We start from the raw sequence: 15,226 nt of genomic DNA, 5'->3' as shown, positions 1-15,226 counted from the left end.
GTTAATGCAACATTGCAGTGCAATATGTTGATATGGAAGTGTGTATGCTTTTTGTTCAATAAAGCAAAAAACAAAACAACAGAAAAACAAGCACATTTTTTTCATGTTGATTTGCGTTTTTAATGAAATGATCAATGCGAAACACAGTTAAACATGAAACAAAGTCAAATGAAGTCATGATAATTATGACACTGTGAATGACACTGTCAGTCCTAGCACAATGCACTTACGTCAGTTATCGTTGTGATGAGCATTGTGGTTAACAAAGTTGTTTTTTCTCATATAGATATTGTTGGCCTGGTGAGGCATGGGCGCCACCAGGCTGTACTTGCCCGAGAAACACCACAGGAAATGGCGCCCTAAGATTCTAGATTTGTGTTCCGACCGATAACGGATAATGGATAATGAATAACGAAGATAGATCAATAACCCTTAAACCCCCCCCCCCCCCCTACCATTCGGGTGCTTAAGGGATTCGACCAACCGACCAAACAAATTTGGATGATGGCTTCATTGACTTCATTTCACTCCCAGAAATCGAGGCATCATCATAAAATCATAGAATTCGGACACACGGGCTTTATAACATTTAGAAACTCCTTTTTCGTTTTGACTCGTGTCTTGATTCATAAATAAATAAATAAAACTAATTTGAAAGTAACAATGTCGAACACTGTTTGTAAACTCATGCTTGTCCTTTTAACGCGTTTTTATTGAACATTGCACCATTTCAAACAAAATTGTCATGACAACAAACAACGAAACAAAGACAAACCTTTTAAAGAAAACAATCAGTGCTGCAAAAATAAACACATACATATAATAACGATGATAATAATAACGACACGTTTAACGCAACAGACTAAAGTAAGTTCGACCCACGATAAGCATTATGGGTAATTAAATTTTCTTTAGGCGTATTTAAATGGCTTTTTTGACACATAGGACTTCAATTCCCAGCAACCGCGACAAAGGCAGCGTATAGTTTTTTTTTTTTCTACCTCAAGGTGGCGGGAAAGGGCAAACAACACTAACCATTTGTACGCTAGAAGAAGAAAGTTAAATTAAATACGCGGATGTCAACACTACGAAACATGCCCGGACAAGTTGCATTAAAAGCAAGTATTACGTCACTATTTCCAGCGTGTATACGTACTTAATACGTTTTCTAAAGTAAGAAAAAAAAATGAACTTGTTGAAAAGTTTTCATTTCGCCGGAGCTTATTCCATTCATATGCTGGAGTGCACCTCTTTCACTTTGGCATTTTTCCGAGTTTTTTCCCGAAGCAAATCCAAATATGCGGACAGTGAACGCTACTCGTCTGTCGTCAAGTCCGTCATGTCGCACGGCCCGCAAAGGTAAGGTCGCAAGTCCGAGCCCGGCCCCGAAAATGCCATTCAATAGATACGGATAGCTGACTTGGTCTTAAAGGGACAGTGTGTATAATTTCGTGCCTTCTTGCAGTCCAAAAAAATCTTGATTCTTAAAAGGAAAATATTTTGAGTTCAATGATATGAACAAATACTCTTTTTAAAACCCTTTTTCCTGTTATCTTGATCCTATTTCTACATGGCTTTGTTTTTTTTTCTGTTCAATTTCTTTTATTGTCCTTTCCCTTTGACCCCTTTTCTTTTTTTCTCTCTTAGTGAAAGACTGGGCTAGAATTGTGAAGAAAAATGTTGCCGTTTGGTCACTCTCGTCGGTATTCTTCCTCATGTTTTTTTAGCACTCGTTTTGGTTGACGGGCACAATAGAGCGACATCCAGTGGTAAAATATGAGACAATTGTCCCTTAAGTAGCTGCTGTCCCCGTCTCCCCCCTTCTTCCAGGGCGTCTCTCCGAACACCGGCTGCCATCCAAGATGAAGACGAGCTGGTTTTTGGACCGGTCATCAAGGCCAGACAAGCAGAACCCGAGGGCCCCAAAGTCCCGCATCCCTTCCTGCAGGACCAGGAGACGGGGGCTCCCGAGGCGGGTCTTCCGGTCCGGATCGCGTTGGAGCGGAATCGAGGACCCTCGTCTTTGCCCAGTGTGACCAAAATTCTTCAGGCCACTCTTTCGCCCGAACAACTTTTCTATCTGGAGAGATGGAAAAAGAGGATGATCGCTCAGCTCGGAGAGGAGGGATTCCAAGAATACACCAAAAGTAAGTTTTCAGCAGTTTTACTGAGTATTATGCGGTAGTTACTTTATTTCAATAGTAACTTTGTTACTCCTCAGATGACCAAAAAGTAGTGCGTTACCCTTAAAGGAACTATCTAGTTAGAAATGGCAGCGTACCTGTCAAGTTCAGGAATTGTCTCCCCTTATTCATGTTTGCGATTCTCCTTATGAAGCCATTTAAAACCCCGGGGTTCATACCGGTGCCTGAATTTCTTGAAAATGCTTGAAATCGATGCCATGTTTCTCAACAAGTCTGTTTCAAAAATGATGCAGGGCATATGTAAACGGCAGATCTATTTCTGGCTTTGCAAAATAAGATTAACAAGGGATTTTTCTCTTTGAATCGTTTCTGGAGAAATTTAAAAAATTGGCTTTTAAAGAAGCCATACATGAACGGTTCTACGGCATTCACAGTTGGAAATGATCAAAACATGCATCAAATTTAGGGAAAACCTATACATGATCAGGTATGTTACCGTAAGTACTGGCGTAGAGGCCGACCCCTGCTTTAAAATAGTCACAATAAAATAAAAAAAAACATGTACACTAACCTGTGAACAATATTCATGTCTTGACTTGTGCAATCTTGAGAGCTTGCAAAGCATCACTTAGTCCAGACACTCCATATCCAAAGAAGATCTTCTCCACTGTTGGGTACTGTTCAAGACCTTTTCTTTCTTTTCCCCAGGCATGGTGTACAGTATAGCTAAAATAATTTGCCCCAAAAAAAGACTAAAATTCTGCATTCTTTTACCGTCAATACTGTGCTTACAATTGCTTTATTGATTTCACATTGTTTTGTTGTTCCTGTTCAAGCCATTCCACCTTTCCCGCGAGTGGCCTACCATTCGTTCCCGGTAACACACAACCGAATATGCGCATATAAGCTGAGCACCCAATTTTATTATTTTATCTTATAGTTGTAAATCGGACTTGGACGCAAGTATATACGATATAGAGAATATCTTCATGATGAGAAATTCCGCGACCTCGCACTCTGCTTGAGACGCAGCCACCATAACACTATTAAGTTGTATTTTGTAGGTGACTCTAAACAAGCCCATCCTTCAGAGTAACCTGATTGTGGACTGAAACTTATGTGACGCAATGTGAATGATGCAGGACCTGCAGAATAGTAAGAGTTACAAAGTTTATGAATAACATAGTACTCGCCACCAAGAAAACGTGTTTCTTTGTTACGTGCTCGTCCTAACACTGGTTTTCTGGCCACCATATGCTCAATTCCTTTTGTTTTTGTGCTCAGATTTGTTCAGGCAAGGCAAAGTTTTCCACGCGGCCCTGGAGGAAGCCATTTTGTCCAGGGGTCCCAGAGAAGAGGAGCATCCGGCCGATGTGATCGGATACATGAAGAGCATCGCTCACGTGCTAGAAGACGTGCGGGAGCCCGCCGCAATCGAAAGCAGCGTGCAGCATGAAAAGCTCCATTATTTGGGAATCGTGGACTGCGTGGCCCGTTACAGGCAAGTATTTTACTAAATGTTGATCTTGTTTATCTGGTAAAATAAGAAAAGTCTAGAACAGTGGTTCCCAAAGTCGAGCTGGGCCCGGACCCCAGGCAGTTGATCAAAAAAGCTCCTGAACTCCCAACCTCGACTATGGCCTGGAATGCAGTGCTGGACACCGCTACGCCATTCTGGTACAAAGAAATACTCAACTTTAGTGGCTCACCAGCTCTTGTTTTTTATTTTTGCGCAGCACTGCAAATCAAAACGTGCTTCGACACTCGAAATGGCAATTCTCATATCATTATCGGCTTCCAAACGATTATATCTAATAGAGTTAAAAACCCCACCTCACACTTGTACGTAGTAACCAGGGGAACGTAGTATTCCACAGCCGATTTGGCAGATTTCGAAAGAAGTTCCAACCGCTCGCCCCAAAAGGTGCCGTTTGACTTGTTCTCAAATTGTTGACCGATGACTTCTGAATGACGGAGTTCCATTGAAACGATTCGTGAAGCACAAACCGCAATCGAAGTCAAGTCCACTCCTGCCTCTTGTACCACGCGTCCTCTGTTAAGCTGGCGGCACTGTAGGGCTAGGGCGTAGTGTTGCCTGAATCACTCATGTGGACTGGGCTCAAATAGGATATATAGGATGAGAGACATAGCCAGACACAAGAAAGTTTTTTTTTGTTCTTTAGAAAAATATTTCATGATTACTCTGTCGCCGGCATGGTGTGGCGAACCCCACTTTGGGAACCACTGCTCTGTAAGCAGAAATGAGTACATATGCTGATTGTGAAGGGGGAACAATCACCTTTATAACCAATCAATGATTATGCTTGAAAAAAAAAGGTGCTTGTGTGCACTGAGAATGTCCACGTTCTGTTTGTGCGCTCGTCTAAACATCTGCAATGGGTGTTGCAAGAGCGCCAGTAGACAAAACACAGTCGACATCAAACATAAGGACTCGATCCTCCAAGCGGGACCAATCGAGTCCAAGCCAACTTTAGTCATTTAGCAACAAATTTTTAAGGGACAAGGAGCCAGTCCGAGTTGGCTACAATTGGGCTCATATCAACAAACTTTTTTGTTTGACTCAAAAGTCTTGCTGCAGCATTTTGCAGCCACCGCAAACTGTTCTGGCGATATTTCTAAGATGGACAAAAAGAGACTCTTTTTGTCAAATATGTGACTTTGATCGGAGGATGCCATTGTTCAGAGGCGTCCTGTGCGTGATCGACTGGAAGACGTCGGAAAAAGCCAAACCTTTTGTGGACAACACCTACGACAATCCCCTTCAGGTGGCCGCCTACGCCGGAGCTCTCAACAGCGACAGCAGATACAAATACCAGGTACTTATCCTCAAAACAACAACTCACTGGCTCCAAGGCCCTTTCCTCCTGAGTTTCATCTTTTAGTTTAGTAGACACTCACCAAGACATCAGGAGAGGATCCAAACCTCAGAAAGATGTAATAAAGACTCAAAAGCACTGGGAAACTCACAGGTTGCTATTTTATAGGACATGGGAGGTAAAGGTAATAAAAGACAGTCAGGCTAAATATGCCCTAATAGGCTGAGAAATTTTCCTCCTGATGTTCAGTTTATAGTTGAGTAGACACTCCAAAAAAAGAGCCAAGAAGTTGCAAGGAGAGGACCTTTATCTTTTGCCAGTCGCATTGAAAAAATGGCTAATCATATCTTATTCATCCACTTATTTGGTTTGCACTATTGTTAGAACTGGGGCGGGTCTCCAAGATGGACGGTGGCAATGTTTGCCTTCCGCCCCCCCCGCGTCCTCTCCAATAGCACCCCGCCCCGAGCTTTTGATCAGCTCCAAGTCTCGATTCCATCTTTCTCCACGAGCGCCGCGTCTAATCTCATTCTAAACAATGTTCCCTACATTGTTATCCACGACCGTTCCGATTAGCAGCGTTGACATCGTGTTGTTTTTGCCGGCTGACGATGACGGTACCTCGTATTCTTTGGTGTTTTTGCGAAGGTGGAGAACGGCCTCATCGTGGTGGCTTACAAGGACGGCTCGCCGGCCCACGCTCACAAACTGGATGGCCGACTCATGGACGGATATTGGCAAAAATGGCTCCTTCGTTTGGAGCAATTCCAAAAACAAAGGTTGAATCAAAGCACAGTGCTTCCTCTTTATTGAGCCTTTGCGTGACGGACGGCGGTAAACCCTGGCGCGCGGGTGGACCGGGCCGCAAAAGCTATTCTAGTCAACACCGTCGGCAACGACGCGTCCAAGCGCTATAATCGGATCAGGTGGCCCGCCTCGTCGGAAAGCGCTATCCAGAGAAACTGAGGATAGTGGGACTAACGACCGACCCATACGGTATTCCTCCTGACATAATCGCACATCTAACCAAATCCTCCAGTCTGCCTGACTTTAGTCCACCCCATCTGTACCACAAGTGTGTGAATGGAGTATCCCGATACACCTGCTCTTCGTAGCTGGTACACTACCACAAATTCCCCCTGCTGTAAAATGTCCCCCTCCCCGCAAACGTTACTAAAAGGACTTGCTATCTCAATAAGAGGAATCTCATAGAACCGTAAAGCATGCGGCGAATTGGCATTTTATCTTGCCAACTTTCGTCTCCCGTTTTATCCGTTGATAATTTGGTAGTTTGATGGTAGAACCCATAAGTTTTCAATATATGCGATATTTCGGAAGATTACCGAATCCTTGCTTGATCGCAATAAGAGCGGCTCATTTACGTCGTAAGAAAAGGCAACGCTAAACACTAACGTTAGCTAGTGAGCGCTAGCTACCCTATTATATTGAGTGTCTTTGACATGACTTGTCCCCACTTAACATCAAATTATTAGGGAAATACATTTAATGTACCTGCTAATCCTGAAATGCTTCGAGTGCTGCTCGTCGGTCCGTGCGATTTGCAGATAAACGTCGCCGTCTCCGTCAAAAGGGGTAAGGTTCCACATCGGACTGAGAGCCTTGCCCACCGCGCAGCAATTGATCTCCATCGTAAAAAGCAGCGCTTTTATTCTTCTGTAGTGAGTTGTTGCCTTTAGTTTCAGGTGAAGTGCCGTCCGCTAGGGTGCCCCTCGCCGTCCGTCACGGCTCTCGTTTTGCCGGGGAAGGCAACGTCACCCGCAAAGGCTCAGTACGAGCACCTCTCGACGTCAGGATTTCCGTCGACCACGAGTTCGTCCGGTTTGCGCATGCAAGCTACTATAGGAAAAAAAATAAACACATTCTGCCTTCTTTTAAAGTGACAGTATCTTTATTTTAAGCCTACAGGAAGGGCTTACGCATCAAGTCTCTTGATTTCTGCCAATTTCTTCCTCTATTCATGATGGCAAATTTAAAGTGATAATTAACCTTACAAACACAGCACGGCACCTCGTTACTCACAGCGAGACAGATTATGTCAGACAACGCCACAACTTAAGCAATCTACGATGATGCTGCCACCGGTGATCGTCCTGACTGGAGCCAAAATGAACAAAAAGAGGTCCTTCTTTTTTGATATTTATTTTTTCCTCCGTGTAAAAGTTGTCATACAGAGTACACAATGTGAATCGATTGTGAAAAACCTATAAAATACGGTGTAAATGTATAAATTGACAGGTGTGCCATGACAGTCACCCCGCCCTCTTTCCTCCACAGCATACACACGCATTAGTTACATCCTAAACACGCATTTGATTTCATTCCTATCTTATTTACGCATGTCTGTATTTTTTATATGCTTAATGACAATTTCAATGCCTTTTATAGCTATTATGGGTTTCCGCGGCTGCTTCTGGGAGGACGGGAGCGGACGAATTGCTTTTGAATGATTGGATACCGGGAAAATGGACTGGTTACGCGAGCACGGAGCACCAAATGAAACTCGCCAGAAGAAGTACCGCTCTTAGCTCTGGAAAGCTTTCAGGAGGCGTTTAAAGCACATCAATAGTGAGCAGATCACAAAAATGTCATCAAACCAATATCTCTTTTTGGTCTGCATTTCTCTAGCGCATTTCAAGTCAATGAAGAGCTCCCAAAGCGCTTTACAATGTGCTTCACGCTTACCCATTCACTCACACATGCAGCCTGCTTATCGGGGGCATTAGGGATTCAGTGTCTTGCCCAAGGACACTTGGACATATAACACGGAGGAGCCGGGAATCGAACCCGCGATCTCTTGATCCCGAGACGAGCGCTCTACCTCCTGAGCTAATGCCGCCCCAATTTTCAATTTCAGAGCACGGGAAAGCTGATTGATCACGTCCAAAGACATTGAATAGGTCACACCAATGTTCATCCGTCTTGTATGCTTTACACGCCGTCACAAAAATATCAACAAAATTCTATCCAACAATGAATCGTTTTTGTTATGGATTATAAGAGAGAAGATATTGTCGTTCTATTGATATTCTACGGAGACTCAATGCAGTCTTGAGGTCATAGTGTGAGGACTGTAAGGCAAATAAGCCCAGCGCAACCAGGATTTTGATGTTGGCTGTGGACCCGAAAGACCTTTCCCTTTTTCTTTTCCAAGACTCTTCTTCTTTTCCTTTCCACCGGATAATTGGACTACTAATGCCTTTGTCTGCTCAAGAGCAGGTTTTCCCCTTCTATGTTTCCGTTACCACAGCCAGAACTGAACATTGGCATTCCACCCCAGTTTCATGGGATGGGTGGCCAATAGGTGAAGCTTTTCATTTTCAAACTTTGTGCTGTTCAGCTCGGCGGGCTGGTTACCTTTAGCGGAAAAGCCCGTACAGATAAATATCCTGAATGAATTTGATCAAAATTTCACATTCTTTCCGATTCCCTTCCCACGTCCCAGACACTCGCCATCATTTCACTTCCATGTTGAATAAATCTTTCTTTTAGTATCAAATTCAACAACGGGTTTTATAAGTATTCTTTCCTTTTGGTAAAATGATTCTTATCAAAAGTAATTCAAAGAATTAAATTAAATCTAAAACCGAGTCAACTATACTATAAGGTGAATGCCTGCTCAAAAAGAGCTGAACAAAATAGAAAGGAACGCAAACTCCTTTCGGGACATGGAGCACTACTCGGCGTTTAAAGGAACATCTTCTGGTAGCGGCGTTCCAACATCGTCCCACATCTCCCTGTAGGAAGGATCCTCCACAAATCCCAGTTTCTTAAACATCTTCAGCGGGACGCTGTTGTTTTCCTCCACGTAGCAGTAGACGGGGTAACCCTCCTCCAGGAGTTTTCGGGCCATGGTGTAGACCAAGACGGCGGCGTAGCCTTTTTGTCTGTGTCGGGGCAACGTAAAGAGCGCGCCCATGGCCAGGTATTCGTGCACGAGGAGCCAGGAAACGGGGGAGCCTTCCGGCTCCGTGATGCAGAAGGAAGGGAAGTTGGCGATTTGACGGACGATTTTCCGGTAGCTGGCTCGGTCGCCTCCGAATTTCCAACTTTGGTTTACCAAATGTGCGTGGCGGACGTCCAAAGGTGAAATCTGACCTTTGAAATCACTGAAACACAAAACGGCGAAAAAGACAAACGTACAAAATGTGCAGTACTCCTAAGGAGTCGGCGTGCGTCGTTGGCGAACGTAACGGCTCCGTGGGCCGGCTCCCCTCCAATCAGGAGTTGGCTGATGGGACGTTCGCCAACTCAACAGCTCAATGAGACAGTCAAGTCCTGTTTATTTGTTTGGCCCTTAATCACAAGAAGTCTCAAAGGGCTGCACACACTAAAGACTAGTAAGTTCCTGTTGCGCCTTTCCTGTACTCGGGTTGAATGTAAGCGGAGCTTCTCTGCTTTAAAATGTGTGAAAACTAGCCTAAGTAGCATACTGTCTTGAAATGAAATGATCTGCATTTCTATAGCGCTTTTCAAGTCAATGACTTCCCAAAGCGCTTTACAATGTGCTCCACATTTCCCAATAGCGGCCTTGCAGCCATGTAAGGCGCTAACCTGCTTATTGGGGGTGTTAGGGGTTCAGTGTCTTACACAAGGACACTAGGGTGGTCCTTAATGGGGGTCGAATTTTTTTTTTTTGAAATATTGGGCTCTGACCCCCCGCATATGTTCTTATATCGATAAAAACACACTGTGTGCAATTTTGAACAATTTGGATAATATTTAGAGGTAGCTCAACGACTTTGAAATTTCCCAAAATGGTAAAATTTTGGCAATTTTCGAGAAAAAACGGAAGTCTTAACCCTATGTGTACGCCGTTTTAGAACATCCAATTTCAGTCCATTGCTTATAATTGTAACACAAGAAAAGTTACAAGTAACTTTGTACACTAGGTCTGATATAATGTGCGAAAAATCCTTATTTTTCATACCAAAATTTCAGAGGCCTTGAGCGACCTCTAAATATCCTTTGATTTTGATGAAACTTTGCCTAATTACGTTTTGTATATATTGGAACATATTCAAGGGGTCAGAGCATGAAATTTTAAAAGTCGAAAAATAAGGACCACCCTAAAGGACACATCGACATGTAACACGGACGAGCCGGGATTCGAACTGGGATCCCTTGATCCCAAGACGAGGGCTCTACCTCCTGAGCCGCCCCCCATGCTAAAGTACACTGAAAGGGAAATTCTCAAGTCTATGGACAATGACATTGTCATCAACAAAGTTGTAGAGACCAGTGCTTTGCTATGGAACGACAGGAGCCAGCTCCCTTCGAGATAGGGACGTATCGTTGGCAAACATAAAGGCTCGAGAGCCAACATTCTGATGTAAAGAACCATACAGGGTTTTTTTGTAAGATAGGCAATTGAATGCATACTGGTGCATTAGTAGTAGTAATATTCCAACTAAAGTGACAAACAGTATCTGAAAAGCCACTTTTTTAGTGAGCTGATCCAAAAGAGCTGCTTCTCTTAAGAGAGCTGGCATCGTATAATACATGTTTCAATTATTTCAAATGTTACATAATACTTCCTAATATACGAATTTAAGCTGCTAAAACAGTCTGAAGAGCTGTTTGGGAGCCCAAATAGTTGTCTCTTTAGTGAGCTGAGCGAAAGGAGTCACTTCTCTAAAGAGAGCCCTTATTCCCATCACTAAATGCTGCGATGGTATCGTACATTTTTCAAATATTTCTACATTTTGTGCATAACATTACATCGTAATTTCTCATATACAAATTAAAACAATTACAAAATTCTGCAATACCGTTTGGGAGCCGAAAGAGACGATTCTTTTTAGCGAGCTGAGCCAAAAGAGACGCTTTTCGAAAAAGAGCTGGAATTTCCATCACTAATTGTGGAGATTGTATAGATGGGTTCTTCAATGATCAATTCATTTCACGCATAATGGAACATTATGATCAGTAATTTACTGATTAAAGCCACTCCCACGATCCCAAGTACCGTTTGGGAGCCGAGAGAGGTGCTTCTTTATAAAGAGCCGCAATTCTCGTCACTAGCTTCCGACGACACAGATAGAAGAATAAAATGTCTTTCAAAATGCGGTGATCTGATAGTCAGGGTGGGACATGCAATCGTCAGAAGGGCTAACCTGTGGAAGGTGGGCGTGACCAGCCGGCTTCCATCCGGAAGATAAAGAAGATGTGCGCGAGCCCGATTTTGAAGCCTCATATCTCTCTGGCTCGAAATTTCCTTCAGCAACGGAGTATGACGACTGTCGTAGCCTGCAATAAGAGTCAAAATCTGTTGGTTTGCATTCTCAAATCAATAACGCTATCAAATATCATTTCGCTCGGCCGAGTACCGTCATTTCTGCACCCAAATACCCCAAATGGATCAGGTATTTAAAGGGTGCACCTCAGATGCCGGAAAATACGGTGGATACAATTGGAAATGCAGAGTTACGATCAAACCATACCGCATCGAGTAACTGTTCTACCTTTGACGGACATAGAGGGGGTCTTGGAGTGCCCTCTTGTGGTGGACATGTGAACTGTTAGTTGTTAAAAGGAATTTCAGTGGCGAGGTGAAACCAGTTCTCAACATGGTAATTGATGTTCACTGAAATAAATGATCTTACTTCAAATGTATTTGTTTTTAAACAACCCTTATAATCCAATGCGCTTTATAGTGTGGAAAAGACGGTGGATAAAATTGGAAATGCATAGTTACAACGAAATGAAACTGCGTTAACTATTCTGCCTTTGAAAAACATAGGCGTTCAGGAGTGCCCTCTTGTGGCTGACATGTGAACTGTTAGTGGCTAAACTGAATTTTCGTGGTGAGGTGAAACCAGATGTCAATCTTGTTCTCTGAAATCAATTCCTTTTTTTGAAACGGGCTTAGCTTTTATGTGCCTTATATATGAAACCTATATCACAAAAGCCGATTTGTGGTGCAGAATTGACCGTTCATCTGGCTAAAAGCTATCGTTTCGAGGCCAACAAACCTCCGAGAATAAAGGGAGCGCTCCAATCGATGGCGTCCTCTTCTAAGATCATTTTCCTGAAAAGCTTTTGGTCCCGGCAGAAGAAGGTGACTCTTTTGCCGCCTCGGGAGGCTTTCTCCTCCTGCAAAATCAAAAGAGACGCCTGAAAAGAGCCGAAGCGGCGGCAAACGCCGAAACCTGTTGGGAACCGACCGGCGATGGGGAGGAGCAAAGGATGATGTCGAAAGCGGGCCAAGAATCCACCGCAAACTCCAAAGCCTCCGCTTTGTTTCGGTTGCAAGCCAAGACGTAACCGAAGAGCTGCACGCAAAAGAGCAAGTCCCGCTTAGCGGAGGAAAGACAAAAAGATCTTCTTTTTACCTGAAGACTTTTGGGGAAATGTTGCCTCAAAGCGCTCTCGGCCACCGCCAGCTCTTCTTTTTGGAGGATCTTCATTTCGTATCGACCCGCTCGGGAAACTTTTGAGTCCGTCGGCCCTTTGGACCTCCTCAAACCCGTGCGAAGATTAATCATTCACGTGAAACGCAGCGAGACGCGCGGAAACGGAGAGAAAGAGCGAGAGAAACTGAGAAAAACCAAGAAAGGAGAAACAATTGAGAGAGAAAAAGACAAGAGGGAAACGAGGAGAGAAAGACCAAGAAAAGAGAGAGAGAAACAAAAAGAAAGAAGAGAGGAAAAAATTGAAAGAAGAGATAAACAAAGAACAATAAAAGACAAAAAAGTGAGAGATGAGAGAAACAAAGAGAAAGAAAAAGAAGAGAGAACAAAGAAAGAAAGGCAGAAAAGAGAGAAAAAAAAAGACAATTGACTTTTGTTGTGAACAAAATAATTGAAGTGCAGTAGGCCATGTCTGCTTGACCGGTTGTCTTGGGTTGTGAGAGTTAGATGAAATGTCTTCAACTCACTCCATTATTTACTGATGATTTTTATTTGATGCTATTGTTTATAGTTTGACTATGCTAGACTTCAAGCGGAAGAGAAATGTGTCGCTGCAATAAATATGAACTGCCTGGCTGCAACACTGCTCAGAAAAGCAACTTCTTTTTAAAGAAATGGAAATGGTTTTTCTCCCTGGTGACTTTTAATTTAGAGTAACTCGGTTAACTTTTTGGGGAAGAAGTTCTGAGTAACTAGAACTCGTGACTTTATTAAAGTGACGTGCCCAACACTGCCCGGAATGCACGGGGTGTATACAGAAAAAACGAGGACGACACGAGGGCTAATATAAATAGAGACATTTTTGGGGTAGCAGTATTTTTCCAAATAAATAATAAATCAAAGTTTTAAGTCGACAAAGTGTGCTGTAAAACGTGAGTTGAGAAAAGTGAGTTTGTCCTCATGCTTTTGCCGTAGCATCCAACCAAAATCCGACAATGGCAACAATTTGCTTTCCCTTCATGAACAATGCCTTCCGTTTTCGACAAATGTTGACGTTTGTTTCATCCGTATGATCAATTCAAAACTTTCGCAAAATGAAAAAGAAAGAAATGAGGGTTTTGTACGTCACATTTGACTGTTTTTGGCTTACCCATCAACAGTCCGGGAAGGAGGCGCGGGAAGTGACGTCAACACAGGAAACAACACAAGATGGATTTTTTTCAAATGAATAGCTTCTAACGTCAACCGAACTATAAGTACGATGCAAACTGCTTTTTGAGGAATAAACCTTTTACGCGCACATTGCGGGGTTTAGATTTTATAGAATGGTTCATTTGTGTCCTTTTATAAAAACACGACTCATTGTTTGATCGATGGACATTTTCCACTTCTTCCCACTGAGCATCATAAACAAGGTTATGCCACTTTGAAAATCAACAGTTTGGATAAACAATTGACGGGGGAGACCTCTGGCATGGCTGACGCTGCTATCAGTGTGTGAGTGTGAAGCACATCGTAAAGCGCTTTGGGAGGTCTTCTTTGACTTGAAAAGCGCTAGAGAAATGCAGACCGTTTCCCATTCCTTTTTTTGGGTATTGAAGGCAGCAGCCAAATCCACCGGCAGAGGACGCAATAGGTTTACCATCAAATTGAGTTTTAATCCGTCTCTAATCCTCTGAAGAGAAAACTCGACACGCTGTTTTTCTTTGAAGATATCGAATTTGCGGTTGATTCATTACGATCAGGATTATGGATCCAAAAGAAATGTCAACAAATGGATGCACGTGCTAGTAAATCCAACACACGCACTACCATTTGTTTTTCTACGTGGACTCAATGAAATTAGAAAAGCATTGTGACCAGACGCGACATTCTAACCCTAACCGCTGAAATGTGTCAAAATAAAAGGGTTGGAGGGGATTTTGGAAGAGTAGCTCGCTTGTAGGCTGTAAAAGTTGAAGTATCCTTACTTAAAAGTCACTGGATTCTCTATTGATGAGGTGAGGTGCATTTCTACAGCGCTTTTCAAGTCCATGAAGACTTCCCAAAGCGCTTTACAATGTGCTTCACATTTCCCAATAGCGGCCGTGCAGGCATGTAAGGCGCTTATTGGGGGCATTAGGGGTTCAGTGTCTTGCCCCAGGACACTTCCACATGTAACAAGGAGGAGCCGGGATTCCGGCTGCCATCTCTCGATCCCGAGACGAGCGCTCTACCTCCTGACGACTGCCGCCACCGAGAAATGCCCATAAAAATACGTGTCTTAAGTTTGTGCATAATATGACACGATTATTTGTAATATGTTGAAGAAAGGGATCCCCCCTTTTTTTCTCGTTTTTTATTTCTCGGTTGGTCCTTAAGCGCCCGAGCGGTAGGGGCACCGTTTCCTGTGGCGTGTCTCGAGTAAGTACAGCCCGAGGGTTCCCATCCCTCTCCGGGCCAACACCTGTTTCCACAACTACAGGTAAAATAAGTCATTTTATATAAAAAAAAATATGAAATGACCAATTTGAGTGCCAAGAAGAATTCCAGCGAAATACGACAACAATTCAAAGACAGGACGAACGTTGGACAACCCGGTTCCAAGTTAACCGTGAGGTGGGTTCACCTTTTTTATGTTCAAATTCAAGCACTTTTGAAGCACTTTCAAGGCCAGCGTGACGGTTTTTCCAGTACCCTGCAACTCGGTCTATTCACCTGTCCGGCGGAGATCCCTCTCCAGATCGAGGAGGAGCCGACTCCCGTCGTCTCCCGAGGACACGCGACTAACTCAGAGGGGAGCCGGCTCCCGCTCGGTCGGGGTCTCCATTTGTAGAGCCGTAGCGTTACCTGTTATATCGGAGAGAGCCTTCGGTCGGCCGACAGACGAGAGAAT

At 43.5% G+C, this 15,226-nt stretch overlaps 2 protein-coding genes and 1 long non-coding RNA gene across 6 annotated transcripts; 1 reads left to right on the top strand and 2 right to left on the bottom strand.

Moving 5' to 3' along the window:
• Positions 1 to 454: 454 nt before the first annotated feature.
• Positions 455 to 3,069, bottom strand: LOC148354579 (uncharacterized). Its single transcript, XR_015852546.1, has 3 exons — positions 2,716 to 3,069; positions 2,282 to 2,417; positions 455 to 2,080 (listed from the first exon to the last, which is right to left on the bottom strand). It is a non-coding gene; the product is annotated as an uncharacterized LOC148354579 (long non-coding RNA).
• mgme1 (mitochondrial genome maintenance exonuclease 1) lies at positions 644 to 6,878 on the top strand. Its single transcript, XM_088351795.1, has 5 exons — positions 644 to 1,359; positions 1,831 to 2,147; positions 3,429 to 3,645; positions 4,849 to 4,981; positions 5,630 to 6,878. Exons 1-5 carry the CDS (start codon positions 1,187 to 1,189, stop codon positions 5,792 to 5,794), a joined length of 1,005 nt encoding a protein of 334 aa, XP_088207921.1. The 5' UTR covers positions 644 to 1,186; the 3' UTR covers positions 5,795 to 6,878.
• Positions 6,879 to 7,122: 244 nt separating this feature from the next.
• LOC148354577 (glycine-N-acyltransferase-like protein 3) lies at positions 7,123 to 13,556 on the bottom strand. 4 transcript variants are annotated; one of them, XM_088351798.1, is made up of 6 exons: positions 13,502 to 13,556; positions 12,334 to 12,460; positions 12,166 to 12,273; positions 11,974 to 12,094; positions 11,116 to 11,248; positions 7,123 to 9,108 (listed from the first exon to the last, which is right to left on the bottom strand). In XM_088351798.1, the coding sequence occupies exons 2-6, from the start codon at positions 12,406 to 12,408 to the stop codon at positions 8,676 to 8,678; spliced, it is 870 nt and encodes a 289-aa protein (XP_088207924.1). In that variant the 5' UTR covers positions 12,409 to 12,460; positions 13,502 to 13,556; the 3' UTR covers positions 7,123 to 8,675. The 4 variants fall into 4 exon arrangements, with proteins under 4 accessions (XP_088207924.1, XP_088207923.1, XP_088207925.1 ...); XM_088351797.1 differs by having other exon boundaries at positions 12,334 to 12,538; positions 13,502 to 13,533; XM_088351799.1 differs by having other exon boundaries at positions 12,334 to 12,457; positions 13,502 to 13,528.
• Positions 13,557 to 15,226: the final 1,670 nt, after the last annotated feature.

The sequence above is a fragment of the Urocampus carinirostris genome, chromosome 13, assembly GCF_059441175.1.
Source record: "Urocampus carinirostris isolate Australia breed hairy pipefish chromosome 13, RoL_Ucar_1.0, whole genome shotgun sequence".
Classification (NCBI taxonomy): Eukaryota; Metazoa; Chordata; class Actinopteri; order Syngnathiformes; family Syngnathidae; genus Urocampus; species Urocampus carinirostris.
This window is presented reverse-complemented; position numbering and strand designations above follow the sequence as displayed.